Below are 15,492 nucleotides of genomic sequence, written 5' to 3' on the forward strand. Positions count from 1 at the left end.
GTAAATGTCAAATGTATCCTCACCTTGGGGTATTAGAATCAATGCAGCACAAAAATAAAGGGAAGACTTAGTATGATATATCTTATAGTAACTAAGAAACTTAATTTCTTATTATATCAACATTGTTATGTTGACATACTCCCTCAATCTCAAAAATATAACCATTTCTAAAGTCAAATTTCAGAGATATTTATCACAAAATTATATTAATGTACATTATCTCTAGTCTCTACATAATCTGTTGCTTTAGGATGTCAAGGTGTGTATATTCCAGAGTACTTTAGAACACTCTGAATCTGGCACTTTTGAATGACAATCAGTATGGCCAGCATAGGGTACACCTATTCTATTACTCCCACTTTAAATAATGCAACAACATAGTGCAAGAACGACTAACAATGTAAAGTCAACACTGTTAGACCCGATGGCTTCGCAATTAAAAAACTGTTTTTAAGCAGATAAAACCACCAGTGTGCTCATGAGAAGTTTAGTATGTTGGTTTATGTCTGAGATACTTTCATTTAGCAATCAATGGCAGCATTTATAACACAAGTGGATGACATAACTTCCATTATTTGATGCTTTTCTCATTTCTACAGGAGCGCTGGATACACACCCTTAGGGAATAGTCGCTTTCTGGGGCAATCTGGTCCATCCGCTCTTGCTTCTTATACCCTTTCTTCCCTGTTGTCTCATCTAAATCTTCCGGAATCCTAATGTCGTATTTATCCTTATCAAAATCAAACTCTGTTGCATTTTTGTAGCTGTAAAAACAATTTTTTGAAGAAGCAAAATGTTAACTTCATAGCAAGATAAGCAAGGAAATACTATTAGTCAACAAAATAAAACCCTGTATGTGGTAGGCACTATGGTAGTGGTGAGAGGGGGAGAGACAAAAGCAAGAAATAAAATGAAAGAAAAGGAACCTAGGGAAATGCAAAAAAACAAAAACAAAAACCCAAAAAACCTGTATTCGTAGACATTGCTGGTGGGAAGGTCAAATGGTAGAGCCACTTTGAAAAACATTCTGGCAGTTTCCTAAAAAACTAAACATACAATTCCCCTATGACCCATCAATTACACTCCTGGTTATTTACTTTAGAAAAATGCAGACTATATTCCAACAAAAACCTGTCCACGAATGCCTGCAGCTTTATTTGTAATGGCCAAAAACTGTAAATAACACAGATGGCTTCAAGAGGTGCATGGTTAAACACCCTGTGCTCCATCCACACATGTGCTACTACTGGGCAAGAAAAGGAAGCAAACTCCTGCCGCACTCGCACTCGAGAACCTGCATGAATCCTGAGATTTACGTTGAATGAAAGAAGCCAATGGTTTCCCACTGTGATTCCTTTTATGTAACATTCTTGAAATGACAAAGTTATAGAAATGGAGAGCATGTTAGAGGCTGCCCGGGATTAAGGAGAGAATGGGTGTGGACATAAAAGGGCAACTTAAGGAATCCTTGTGGTAATAAAAATGTCCTATATCTTGACTACATCAATGTCAATATCAACTGTACTACTGTTCTACAGCTTTGCAAGATGTCACCACGGGGGGAAACTAGGTAAAAGGTACATGAGATCTCTCTGTTATTCTTATAATTGCACATGAATCTATAATCATCTTAAAATAAAAAGTTTTAAAAAACTGGGGGAGGGACAGGGAAGCAAAAGCAAGAAAGAAGAAAAAGAGAATACAGGTCAGAAAAGAACAACATTTAAAGTATTTTTGGTTTAACACTATTTGTGCTTTCTTCCTATGGTTCAATATGTCTTAGATCTCTCAATATTACACATTCATTCTAAATTTTAAAACTTTTATTTGCAAGGGATCTTATTCTCATCACAAGGACAAAGAACTACAAACTTCAGCAACACAGAAGTCTCATCAATTTTACTTTCCTCACCAGATGTGAAATCATGCTTAGCTTTAAGTAATGAACTAAATTAACAAAGATGTCTCAACTTAACACAAGTTGGAACTTGGCTGTTTTGTTTTTTTTATCTTCTCATTTGTGTTTGTTTTGAGGAGAGGGGTGGAATAACAAAGACTGAGAATAGAGTGCTATGGAGACTAAACCTCAAGGCTAGGAAATTTATTTTTAATAATCTGAAACTATTCCAAATTGAACCCAAAATGGCCTCATAAAATACCCTTAGAAAAGACTGCCATTAAATGAGCCCCTTCCAGTGCATTTCTACTTTGTGTAACAATCAATGGATGAACGTAATACAGCCATCCCTGCACGTGTACTTCCCCATTGTTCAGCAACTAGCTGTGGTCTACATTTACCTTCGAAGGTTCCAAATGATGATCCGCGTCCCCTTCTTACCCATAATAGCATCCAGTTCTGCTAGTAAACTCTGTTCCGTAGAAAACAGAGAGTGTTTCAGAATGGCAGCAAGGCTTGCTTCTGACTCCTCCAAATTAATCATCTGTCGTATATCCTAAGTTAAAGACTTAGACCAACAATGTATTTTCCACAATTGCAATATTAAAACCAACTCAAACTTAAACAACAAAAACTATTTCCTAAGTTTTAAAATGACAGTTTGATTTCAAATGAACACCTAGGATGAAGTACGAGCAAGTTATTACCCCTAATTTAATGGTTTCCAACATTTGAAATGTGTTTATACAGAGGATATTTTCCTAGATACCCTACTTGTCATGGTAATAAGTGAAATTTTCAAACCAGACCACCAGTCTCATTAGAGCACAGTAAGACTGAAATAAAGAGGAAAGCTAAAGGAAGCTCAACCTGAAATGCAACTGCCTGACAGTAAGGATTTCCATGGCACAATTCCCATAGAGAAAAGAGGGACAAACGCTTAGCTACAGATGTAGGGTAGAGGCAGTGACAGGAACCGGAGCTAGAATGGAAGGTGTGATTAAAAAACAACAATCTGGAGGAAGGCAAAAGAACAGAGTGGTACACATTATTTCTTCAGCTCTTCTACATAGTTTCCATTTCCAAATCAAAAGGATATGGTGTCTGTTGAAGGCCACTATTGGGACAACAACATGTTCTGCTTTTATGGCTTTCAAGTAGGTCTGAGACAGGAGGCCGACGCTCATGCTTTCTCCATTTTTGGTAAAAACAATTGCATCTTGACCCAAACGCATAGAACCTGACTTGAAACCATTCCCATACAATCCAACTGGAACATGACCATTCACGGTAACTTTGTCACTGAAGCCAAAGCTAAAAAGAAAAAAAAAGATTTTAAAAACAAATACATATAATCTTCATGTTTTTAATTCAAAAACGATAATACATAAAGAGCCTGGATTTATATGCTGGCCTCACCCTTTCTAAATCTATAATCTTGGGCAAATAACTTTTAATCTGCCTTGGTATGCTTTCCCATCTCTGAGATGAAGGAAACCAAGTCTACATCACAGAGGTCTTTAAGAATTACACACACTAAAACACTAGCTCATGGCCTGGCACATACTGGCTAAATGGCTAAGTTATAATTTGGGTCCCTGGGCCCTGATATTGTACTCCCTGAAATCTCTTCCTTTAAGTGTGAATGATTTTCTTTTTTCAGCAAGCCTATGGTAGCATGCTTACCGATGGGGTCACCTAAACTTTTTGGCAGCATAAAAAGTATTTGAGGAACAGTAGAAGGCCTCTACTACCAAATGCTCCCTCTAGCTTGTACCTGTGCGAAAGGATTTTAGTTTCCACATCAGGCACACTTGGCTTCATACTGACATCCTATATTGTGAGCCTAGAGCCCAAGGCCTTATGACTATTTTATGCTGCTTCCTCATCTGAAGAATCCCTTTAAAATTACCCCCAACTCCGCAACCCAAAGTGATAAGTTGTATTGGAAATACTGGTTAAAACCAATTTACACTAAAGTATAAATAACTGATATCAATATACTACCACCCTATAAAGAAATGGTGTAATTTTAGATTAAGTCAGGCATGGGGGTAGGGGAGTGATGAGAAGAATGGTAGGGGTTGCCTAATAACCTAACAGCAGAAAATGAAGGAAAACTTAAGATAACAGAGCACACTGTAGGTACAGCATTTCATGTTTAAAAAACAGAAACTATGGGCAATAAATATGACACATGAAACCCTTGAACTAGGTAAAGACAAAGTATTTTAAGAAATGCGACACTTTTACATACCTTAGCATTTTATGTAACTTATTTGAAGACATACCATTCCCATTATCAGTGAATGTCAAGCATATGTGGTCATTTATCACTGTTTTGTCAATCCATATCTGTTTAGCATTCACATCAGGATCGTAAGCATTATCTGAGAAACAAAAAGTTTTGAGAAATTTTGTGTTTGCATTTTTTTTAAATTAAATATATATTGATTTCAGAGAGAGGAAGGGAGAGGGAGACAGAGATAGAAACATCAATGATGAGAGAATCATTGATTGGCTGCAGCCTGCAACCCAGGCATGTGCCCTGACCAGGAATCGAACCCCGATCGCCTGGATCCTAGGTTGAGGCTCAACCGCTGAGCCACGCCTGGCTGGGCTGTGTCTGCATTTTTTAAAAACACAATTAGATCAGCAGGCATGGCTCAGCAGTTGAGTATCAACCAAGGATCTAGGAGAACACAGTTTGACTTCCGGTCAGGGCACATGTCCAGGTTGAGGGCTCGATCCCCAGCTGGGGGCGTGCAGGAGGCAGCTGGTCAATGATAACTCTCTCATCATTGATGTTTCTATCTTCTCTCCCCCTCTTCCTTCCTCTCTCCGAAATCAATGAAGATATATTTTTTTAAAAAAATAAAAACACAATTAGTTCAGTACAATCCTTTAACAAGCAACAGAATAAACAGAATTAACATATTTTAAGGACATTTAAACAACTGAAATGTTACGAACTCCTAAGATTTGAAAACATGAAACTAAAAAATTGTACCCTGCTGTATAGCACTCATTGACTATTACAGAATTAACTCTTTCCAAAGCCCTCCATTCATTATACACAGAGCAAATACTGGTAATCACTACACTGAAAAAGTGTAAAAACAGGAAGAATCACTGTACTACAGAGATAACCAAGATAAGAAGGTTTCAACCCAAAGAACCAGCCTGGCTATCTATCACAGGGAAGCTAAGAGCTGAGTGTCAGCTAGTACTCAAGTTGATGTAGAAGGGACACAATGTGGGTGCTGAATAAATGAGAAAGCAGCATCATTTTCCGCTAAGCTGAATACATAGATGAAGGTTTACCTTCTACAGAGTTCTTCAAATTGTGGCCCTTTTCAATTGTTAAAAAGAAAACCACAGCCCAGCCAGGCGTGGCTCAGTGGTTGAGCATCAACCTAGGATCCAGGAGATTGGGGTTCGATTCCTGGTCAGGGCACATGCCTAGGTTGCGGGCTGCAGCCGATCAATGACTCTCTCATCATTGATGTTTCTATCTCTCTCTCTCTCCCTCTCCCTTTCTCTCTCTGAAAGAAATATATCTCAAAATATATCTCTCTCTGAAAGAAATATATCTCAATAAAGATATATTTAAAAAAACACACACAAACAAACCACAGGCCCAAAATGGTGTCCCTCGTGCTCAAGACCCATGATACCAAATCTAGATTTTAATACCTGATCTAACTGCAGCTTTAGCCTCTCCCAGTCCGGAATTTTCTGGTCAAGCACCAGTAAGGTAATCTGTCATATAGGCCCTCTCCATCCCCCACACAGAAAGACCAGGCAAGGCAAAGTACAGAATAATAACACCCCCTCCAAAGATGTTCCCAAAATAACCCTTTTTCTTTCACTAAGAGCTCACCCACGATGCATCCTATAAAATCCTTCCATTTTGTCCAACAACCCCCCAAGGGCCTTTCTAGTTGATAGACAGGATGCTGCCCATTTATGAATGGCTTCAGAACAATTAGATCTCCAAGTTTACCCAGCTGAATTTTGTTTTTTAATACAACCTAACCAAAGTTTCTGGTGGCTTTTATACTTCTACAATCTCTGTACACCTCCCATTTAATACCCTTGTTTAGCAACCTTGTTTCTCCCAGATAGGTAAGTACGGAGGAGTATATCAAAGAACAGCAGCAGTAATGCAATCAACCTGTCACCCATTCAAATATCCCTAACTTACCAAAAGTACTTTTTGAGGTGTAAAGTGTTTATTATAATATAAATAATGGTTCTCAAACTATCCTTGCATTAGGCAGCCTACAATTAAAATCAAATAATCTTTTTTAAATCAACTGCTTCAAGAAAGACAGTGTTTCATTAAAAACTGAAAATCTCATACACCACCCAGAGCACCGTAACTTTCAGTTGCTCTAACCAAAAGCTAGAGAATCACTCTCTGTGAAAGAACAAGTCCAGGTTGGGTAGATTCTCTGGATTGCCATAAAAAACAAATGACAGCAAATAGCTACAACTATAGCATATCCACTCATGGGTTTTAAAAATACACCTGAGCAGCATGTTACATGGGCAACTCTGGAAAATCTAACTATACCAAAGAAAAGAAAAGAAGGGTGTTCAAAAGTTACTTCTTTTCTAAGATAGACGCATCCTTGATAAAGAATGGAATGTATATCTAAGAATACAACTTTCCTTTATTATGTTTCTCAAACATGGGCTTAAATTAAAAGAAAATTCATGTCCATGAGTCTTCCCAAGGAAAAAATCATGACCCATGATGTAAATCTGATCACAACCTAGCCTCTTTTGTTCATTAAAAAATTAAAATACAACCCTACTCTGGCCGGCATGGCTCAGCAGTTAAGCATCAACCTACGATCCAGGAGATTTTGGTTCAATTCCTGGTCAGGACACATGCTGGGGGGTTGCCAGCTCGATCCTTAGTAGAGGGTGTGCAGAAGGCAGCCAATCAATGGCTCTCTCATCATTGATGTTTCTCTCTCTCTCCCTCTCCCTTCCTCTCTCTGAAATCAATAAAGATATATTTTTTAAAAATACAATTCTATGTCTTGATCATTCTATCTATTGGAGGAAACAAGAATTTATTACCACAAATCTAACATAACATTAATCCTCCTACTTACTAACACCAGAAAAACAAGTCCCTTCTATGTTTTATATACTTCCCAACTATAAAAAAACATAATTCTCATTTTTTGCAGTAGACTTACTACTTTTATAATCAGAATATATTTTCAACATAAATGCTTTATGAATTTAGAGGGTTAAAATACTTTGTACTTTAACAGTAGCATAGGAAAGGCTGAACAGTGATTAATTTGACATCCATATGAATAGCTGTTATGCTAGTTAACCTTTACCCATAATGTTATTTGGGAAACAAATCAACATACATTTGATATTTTTTAAAAGCACATTTACATAAAATTTTCCAATGAAAAGTTTTTTTAAAATTTCAATTGCAAGCAATAGGTTACATATAAAATGTCAATTTTACATACCTATTAATTCAGCAACTGCACTGAATGGCCAAGTGTGACTAGTAGAATTTGTATGTAAAAACTTCGGGCAAAGCTGAAACAAACCAATGATGCATGTAAATTAATTCAGGTCTTACTTTTAAAAACAGAAACTGAGAGGAGAAAAATTCTAAGGTTCTAAATTAAAATACAGTGGGCAAGAGAGTGAAAGAAAGTAACCAGTCAAAACCTGTGGACCAACAAACAATAGGCTGCTCGCATTCCTGGCTGCACATAGGAGCTTTCAATCAACTTTTGTAGTGACCACCAGACCCTACAGCATCCTGCTAATGCATGAACTTTCAGAATGGCTTCCCACAACAAATCAAAAGTGGCAAACATCTCTTTCTTACAGACTGTGCACCCATCCCAGGATTGCCCCTGCTTCTCCTTTTCCCACCCCCTCTCACTTTTATCTATAGCCAATGTAAATTCTTTCTAAACTACTTGCATCTGTTTTTCCCAAAACATAACGTATAAAAGTGCCCATCAACTCCAGAACTGTGGACATGTTTGTCTTCTCCACCTAGCCCTGCTGCTGCTGGTTTAGACTTCATGCTCCAGGGCCTGGTCCTTTTCTGGATACTATTTGGTTCATTAAACTTTCTTTCAGAAAATCTTTCAGCCATGAGAGTTTTTTGTTTAACAAAACCAATATAATTTTCTGTCCTTGTGTTAAACAACACTGAAACCAAATAAAACTAACTTAGCTGCTTCTTTCAGGGTATACAGGGAAAATATTACATAGAAGATAAGATTCCTGGAAGATAAGGCTATTAAATCAACTAAATAGTTTACTCATCAAGACTTTCTTTAAAACCCTTGTCTCCTTATATCCACCAATCCAAAACCATGACATCATAAATTACCCAGTACCAAAGTTACCAAACTTGCAAGACTTACCTCAAAATTACCCAGCCAAGGCCCTAAAATCCTATAAACATCATCTCCTGATCTCCCTACTGTGAAACACAACTAAGGCTGTGTCACGGGGTGTTCTCTACTTAGTGCATTACGGTTAATAAACTTAGCTTTGCTTATTAATCAACAAGCTTTTCTCGTAGTCTCTTGAAAAATCATCATAGTTGAACTTACGGCAGTAGAGTAGTATTATACATCTATAAACCTTTTAAACAATGTCAAATAGTTCAAATGCAACAAAAGCTTCTTGATTCCCAAGGATTTTATATTTGATTTAATTCACATTAATACAGTATGGAAGAATATGCCAATCAACCTCATGGTATAGGGAATCTAGAAATTCCTGAGTAATGTAAGTATCAAATGTATAAAAACGTACAAATAGTTTTAAAAGGCGTAGACTTGAATATTTCAACATGCAGAGAAATTTCATGCAATGAGGGCTTTATGCGTTCATTTTGAACAGATTCTCTCCTATTTAAGGAAAAAAAGAGGCACTCATGTGTTTCCTTTGATTAGACTATAAATTGTCAGCCGTATTTGTAGTGCTTAGCTGTGGCCACAAGGTGTCAGAGAGAGAGAGATCTGTTTTTCTCTGCAATAGATTTTGGACAATCCCCAAGAACTCCTTCACCATCAGATTGAAGCACACATCTGAGAAATGGTATTCCAACTGGAGTATGTGTAATTTGGACTTTCTGGGGCATACATTCATGTAATATGGAATATAAGCAACTCAGACTTTCTAAAGCATACATCACAAAGAGTCCTCAATGAAAATCAATGTCCAGATTTTCAACTTGCACAAGAAGCCTCTTCTCTAATTAATCTGGCTGAGAATGTGCCAGCACAGTCCCTCCCCTTGCACAATCGTCATTCTACAATTTTTTTTTCATGGCATATTGCTCAACCTTTCTAAATCTTACTGTGGAGCATGGCATTGGGATAATAAAATCTCTAGCTTCCAAAGGAGAAAATGGTTAATCAACCACCAAAAATCCTTAGGATTTCTGTCTCTATTTTATGCATTTCTGTCAGGTGTGAAATCTGGAGTTATTAGCAAAGTGGTATTTGGGTCCATGTTGCAATACTCTGATTTCAGATGTATGGCAGAGTGTGGTGGTAGGAATGCCAAATTTCACTTAATGACTTCATCATATACACAGACTCCAAACTGACACGGTACAAACAGTTCCTGAGTAAGAGTCCCAGGAGAGCAAAGCAAAGACGGTATCAGTGAGAAACAATGAATGCTAAATAAGTGGTTTTTCCAGTATTCAAACAGAAGCAATTATTTTCAACTATTCTTGATACTAATCCCTAGAACATGTCATTAACTGGAAAGCAAATCACTCTGAACAGCCAAAACATGAGTGTCTCTCTCTCTCACACACACACACACACACACACACACACAAGCAGATTGTGATGTGGAATGTATTAGGTGTGTGATCCTGGGCGGTAAGCTTAACCTCTGTGCCTCAAACTTTGTCATCTATAAAAATGATAACAGCCTGACGGGGCGGGGCTTGGCTCAGCGGCTGAGCATCGACCTAGGATCCAGGCGATTGGGGTTTGATTCCCGGTCAGGGCACATGCCTGGGTTGCGGGCTTGATCCCCAGTAGGGGGCGTGCAGAAGGCAGCCGATCAATGACTCATCACTGATGTTTCTATCTCTCTCTCCCTCTCCTTTCCTCTCTCTGAAATCAATAAAGATATATTAAAAAACAAAACAAAAACAGTATGGGATTATAAGGTTGTTAAGAGAATTAAATCACTTAATATTTGTAAATGCTTAGAATACCTGGGACATAAGCATTATAAGTATGTTTAAAAATGTATTCCTTTAAAGGCACAACTAAGCTCATAAAAATAAGGAAAATCCTCATGGGCCTCAAGTAAAGAAATTAAGATTAAGAACAAAAATAAAATTTGAAAATGGGGATGCACTGGGGGTTAGAGTGGGGTGCTTAAAGAGAATACAAAGGTTTCAGTTTTAATGATGACTCCTGGATAAATCTGGCAGAAGAGCAGCACACACTGCGCCTCCCTATCCCCTCAATAAAGAGACGGGAAGGAGGGAATCTGCCTAATGCAAAGTTTGCCTGTTTTGGTCTGGACTCTAGGTCAAAAAACTAAACAAAGTATATCACAACATGAAGATCTGCAAAAAAAGGCAGGCCTTCACCTGGGTTGAGTAACTCAGTTTACAGAACCAGCAGAATCACTGTGGAGACATGGCCCCAAACAAACAGCACAGGATCCCCTAAGTCATTATTTGGGGAATACTTGGTGCACTACCTAAAATAACATTTAAGGAAACAATCCACCAGGAGAAAAATGTTAGCTGACCAGATAGCAGTATTCGACCCCTCTCCACCAAAACATTAGGTAAAAGACATATCACGCACCTGACCAGTGTTGCTCAGTGGTTGAGCATCCACCCAGGAACCAAGAGGTCACTGGTTCAATTCCGTTAGGGCACATGTTGGGGTTGCGGGCTACATCCCCAGTAGGGGGAGTGCAGAAGGCAACACATCGATGATCTTTCTCTCTCATTAATGTTTCTATCTCTATCTCTCTCCCTTCTCTCTCTAAAAATCGACAAAAACCCCATATTTTTAAAGACAAAACAGGCATCCCTTTAAATTACTAGATATTTAAAATGTTAATTTCCAAAAAAGGCTTGCGCACGCACGCACACACACACACAAATGAGATGTTATGAAGACCACACAGATATTTTAAATCAATAGTCACAGATTTTAAATAATACAAGAGTTTTTAAACATGGAAGCCTGAACACATGGAGAGTGTTTACCTCTGCTCTGTCCTGAATCTGCTCTCTAATGAAGGGGAAAAAAGGCGTAAACTCAGAAGAACAAAAAGAATCCATGGATAATAGCAGACGAAAGTCAGTAGTTTGGAAACTGGTAATCTTAACTGATTTAATAATCTGGAAAGAGAAAAAGCTGAAGCCTACAGGAGATAAGAAACCCAAGAAGCAGGTCAGAAATCTTGAAAGAAGCCCCAGAAAGGCTTAGGAATTAGACTTTGGTGCCTTTGGAATCAAAGGCACTGCAGGATACATGAAAACAAGATAGGTTGAAAGTCTTTACAACAATCAGTTAAGATTCCCTGAGATCCTTCTTTTACCCTGAACAGCCTGCAACTACCCTAAGGACCCCTGTAAAAGACAGGAGATGTGTTCTCTGGAGAAATCGATGATGGCAGGCTCAGGGACAAATCAAAACAGATGTTAAGAGCAAGTCAGCAAACAGCCCAGAAATAAACCTTCTCATATACATGGTCAAATGATTTTCCTCAGTGGTGTAATGACCATTCATTGGGGAAAGAGAAAGTCTTTTCAACAAATACAGCTTGGAAAGCCGAGTATCCACATACAAAAGAATAAAGATGTACCCTTACCTTATACCATATACAAAAGTTAACTTGAAATGGATCAAAAATCTAAATGTCAGAGCTTAAACTATAAAACTCTGAAGAAGGAACAGGGGAAAAGTTTCATGACACTGGATTTGACAATGATTTCTTAGTGATAACACCAAAAGCACATAAGACAAGTGAAAAAAATAGATTGTGCTTCTGTGCATCAAAGTGCTACCATTGCAATAATCTGGTTATTATTTAACAGGAAAGGAATAAAGGGAAGACTAAATAATATAGGCATGTGAGTCACTCCCCCAAACTACAGAGGCAGACATTTACCTTCCAAGCAGCTTTTGCTGGAGGGAGAAGCAATTGCCCCACCCTGCTGGAAAACCTCTTGCCCTACCCCAAGGAGTTTCTACAGCCTGAGGCTCATTAAGAGAATCAGATTAATCAGCCTGCAAGCAGAGGCAGATCTCAGAGTGATTTGAGTCTTTGCCTAATCTGCTTCTGGACCCCGGCCTTGGAAATGCAGACTTTGGTGTGCATCTTGGTCCTGTCCAACCACACCCAGCCCCAGGAGAGAAGACCTCAAGCCAAGGGCTGTTGATAGCTCCAAACAGGGTACTCGGGGCCAGTCACAAACTGCATCTGACATTGGCCTACATCAAGGACCCTCCAAAAGGACTGAGTCGTAGCAGACCTACCTAATAGATAGCAACAAACCCAAAGAGGCAGCCAAAATGGGGAGACAAAAAAACAAGCCCCAAATAAAAGAACAAGAGAAGGCTCCAGAAAAAGAGCTAAATGAAATGGAGACAGGCAATCTATCAGATACAGAGTTAAGAATATTGACTGTAAGGATGCTCAACAGCATGAAAAAAGATATGGAAACTATGAAGGAAATTAAGAATGACACGGCAGAAATAAAGAATACACTGGAAGGAATAAACAGCAGATTAGAGGAAGCTGAGGATCAGATCAGTGAATTAGAAGACAGAGTAGAAAAAAATCACACAGTCAGAGATCCAAAAAGAAAGAACAATTTAAAAAAACAGGAAGGAGGACAGTCAAAGGGGCTGTGGGACAACATGAAACATAACAATATTCGCATCATAGGAATGCCAGAGGAGGTCGAAAGTAAGCAAGGGTTAAAGAGCCTGTTTGAAGAAATAATGGCAGAAAATTTCCCTAACCTAGTGAAGGAAAAAGTCACACAAGTTCTGGAGGCACACAAAATACCAAGCAAGAAGAATCCAAAGAGGCCCACACTCAGACACATCATAATTAAAATGCCAAAAATTCAAGACAAAGAGAGAATATTAAAGGCAGCAACAGAAAAGCAATCTGTTACCTACAAAGGAACTCCCATAAGGCTGTCAGTTGACTTCTCATCAGAAACTTTACAGGCCAGAAGGGAATGGCATGAAGTATTCAAGGTAATGCAAAACAAGGATCTGAAACCAAGACACTCTATCCAGCAAGGCTATCATTCAAAATACATGGTGAAATAAAGAGCTCCCTAGACAAAAAAAGACTAAAGGAGTTTATCACCACCAAACCAGCATTGCAGAAAATGTTAAAGGGACTGCTGTAATTAAAAGTAGAAACAGAAGCATTGCAAGAAATGTTAATGGGATTGCTGTAATAAGAAGAAGAAATAGAGAAACATAGGCATAAAGAATTAAAATGGCAATAAATAAGGACCTATCAATAATAACCTTAAGGTATTTAAGGGAGAGATCAACAGCAATACAGTCATAGTCATGGACCTTAACATCCCACTGACTTCACTGGATAGGTCTTACAGACAAAAAGTCAACAAAGAAACAGTGACTAAGTGACACACTAGATCAGATGGACTTAACTGATATTTACAGAACGTTTCACCCCAAAGCTGCAGAATATACATTGCTCTGAAGTGCACGTGGGTCATTCTCAAAGACAGACCACCTGTTAGGACACAAAACCAGTCTCTACAAGTTCAAGAAGACTGAAATCATATCAAGCATTTCAGATCACAAGGGCATGAGTGTTTTTACTGTAGTAAAAACATTCAAATACATGGAGACTAAGTAACATGTTCTTAAACAATGAATGGGTTACCAACAAGATCAAGAAAGAAATAAAAAACTTCCTGGAAACAAATGAAAATGAACACACAACTCAAAATCTATGGGACACAGTGAAAGCAGTCCTAAGAGGGAAGTTCATAGCACTGCAGGCCTACCTCAAAAAGCAAGAAAATTTTTAGTAAACTATCTAACCCTACAACTTAAAGAATTAGAAAGATCCCCTGTGAAGCCATCTGGACCAGGGCTTTTGTTTGCTAGGATTTTTTTATTTTTTTTATTGCTGCTTCAATTTCATCAGTTGTTATTGGCCTATTCTGGTTTTCTGATTTCTTCCTGATTCAGTTTTACATGGTCTCACTCATATGTGGAATCTAATAAACAAAATAGACTGTGGAACAAAAAGGATGCAGAGACATAGAAGCATGGAACAGACTGATGAATCTCAGAGAGATGGCATGGGTGGGGAGTGGGTAGGGAGAGATTAATCAAAAAGTTATATGCATATATGTATAACCCATAGACACAGACAATAACATGGAGAAGTCCTTGGGGGGGGGGGGCGCAGATGTGGGGTAGAGGGGATCAATGGGGGGGAAAAGAGGGGATTATCTGTAATACTTTCAACAATAAAGATAAATTTAAAAAAATAATAATGATGATGATGATAATAGTAATAATAATATAGGCATGCCACTTATACAGATTTGCTAATTTAACACTCTCCAAGTCTGTTCCCTGCTGATTGATGGGGGAAGGGACTGGACAATAGCTGCAAGCCCAGTAAGGTCTGAGTGAGTGGGAAGGTGCCTACCTGGCAGTCACACCTGGAAGCCAGTCAGTGGCCAGAACAGATGTAGCCACTGCAAGGGCTCAAACACGGAATAAACTTCTGAACAAAGGGAGTTCTCTCTTGGCTCCTGCCTCTCCTGCTTGCCTGCACTTCTGTGACTCCAGAGGCAGGGGGCATGTTCCCTTGTGCCCATGTGGCTCAAAGCCATGTGGGCTCCACACAATGGACTAATGGACTTTAATTAGCCTGAATGCTGAACTGGTCCAGCTGCAACATGGAACAGAAGCTCTGGACACTGGCCTTGCTTTTGGCTTTGCTGAATCCACAGCTGCCTCTTTTCCAAGGCTGGTTTACGGTGCATGTGACTTTACAACCCAAGAAATGTAACTCCATGCCAATACAAACTATTCATTCTCCCATGCGAATCTTAGAAAATTCATTTCTAAAAGATTTAAGAATCCCACTCCCATGAATGAGCGAGGGAGGAATTTGATTCTCTGGTAACAAAAGGACAAAAAATAGTGAAAAAGCAACCTAAAGAATGGAAGAAAACATCTGAAAATCAAGTATCTAATAAGGGATTAAAATCCAAAATATATAAAGAACTACTTTTACTACTCAACAACAAAATTAGCAACACAATTTAAAAAACAAAGAAAAGGACTTGAATAGCTATTTCTCCAAAGGTGGTATATAAATGCCACTAAGCACATGAAAAGACACTCACAGCACACTAATCATTAGGGAAATGCAAACTGAAACCACAAAAGTAAAAAAACTAAATCCGCCAAGCTGGAATGGCTCAGTGGTTGAGTGTTGATCCATGAATCAAGAGGTCCCTGGTTTGATTCCTGGTCAGGGCACATTCCTTTGTTGCAGGCTCGATCCCCACT

General features: G+C 38.6%; 1 protein-coding gene across 1 annotated transcript in view; it reads right to left on the reverse strand.

Moving 5' to 3' along the window:
- The window catches only part of MORC3 (MORC family CW-type zinc finger 3), a 43,741-nt gene that overhangs the window by 23,514 nt on the left and 4,735 nt on the right, over positions 1 to 15,492 (reverse strand). Inside the window, exons 2-6 of the mRNA XM_081139408.1 lie at positions 7,405 to 7,477; positions 4,155 to 4,287; positions 2,997 to 3,211; positions 2,299 to 2,446; positions 617 to 764 (exon numbers count right to left, since the gene is read on the reverse strand). Of these exons, the coding sequence (XP_080995534.1) occupies positions 617 to 764; positions 2,299 to 2,446; positions 2,997 to 3,211; positions 4,155 to 4,287; positions 7,405 to 7,477 (717 nt within the window). The remainder of the gene's footprint in view (positions 1 to 616; positions 765 to 2,298; positions 2,447 to 2,996; positions 3,212 to 4,154; positions 4,288 to 7,404; positions 7,478 to 15,492) is intronic.

The sequence above is a fragment of the Miniopterus schreibersii genome, assembly GCF_964146895.1.
Source record: "Miniopterus schreibersii genome assembly, chromosome: 5".
NCBI lineage: Eukaryota > Metazoa > Chordata > Mammalia > Chiroptera > Miniopteridae > Miniopterus > Miniopterus schreibersii.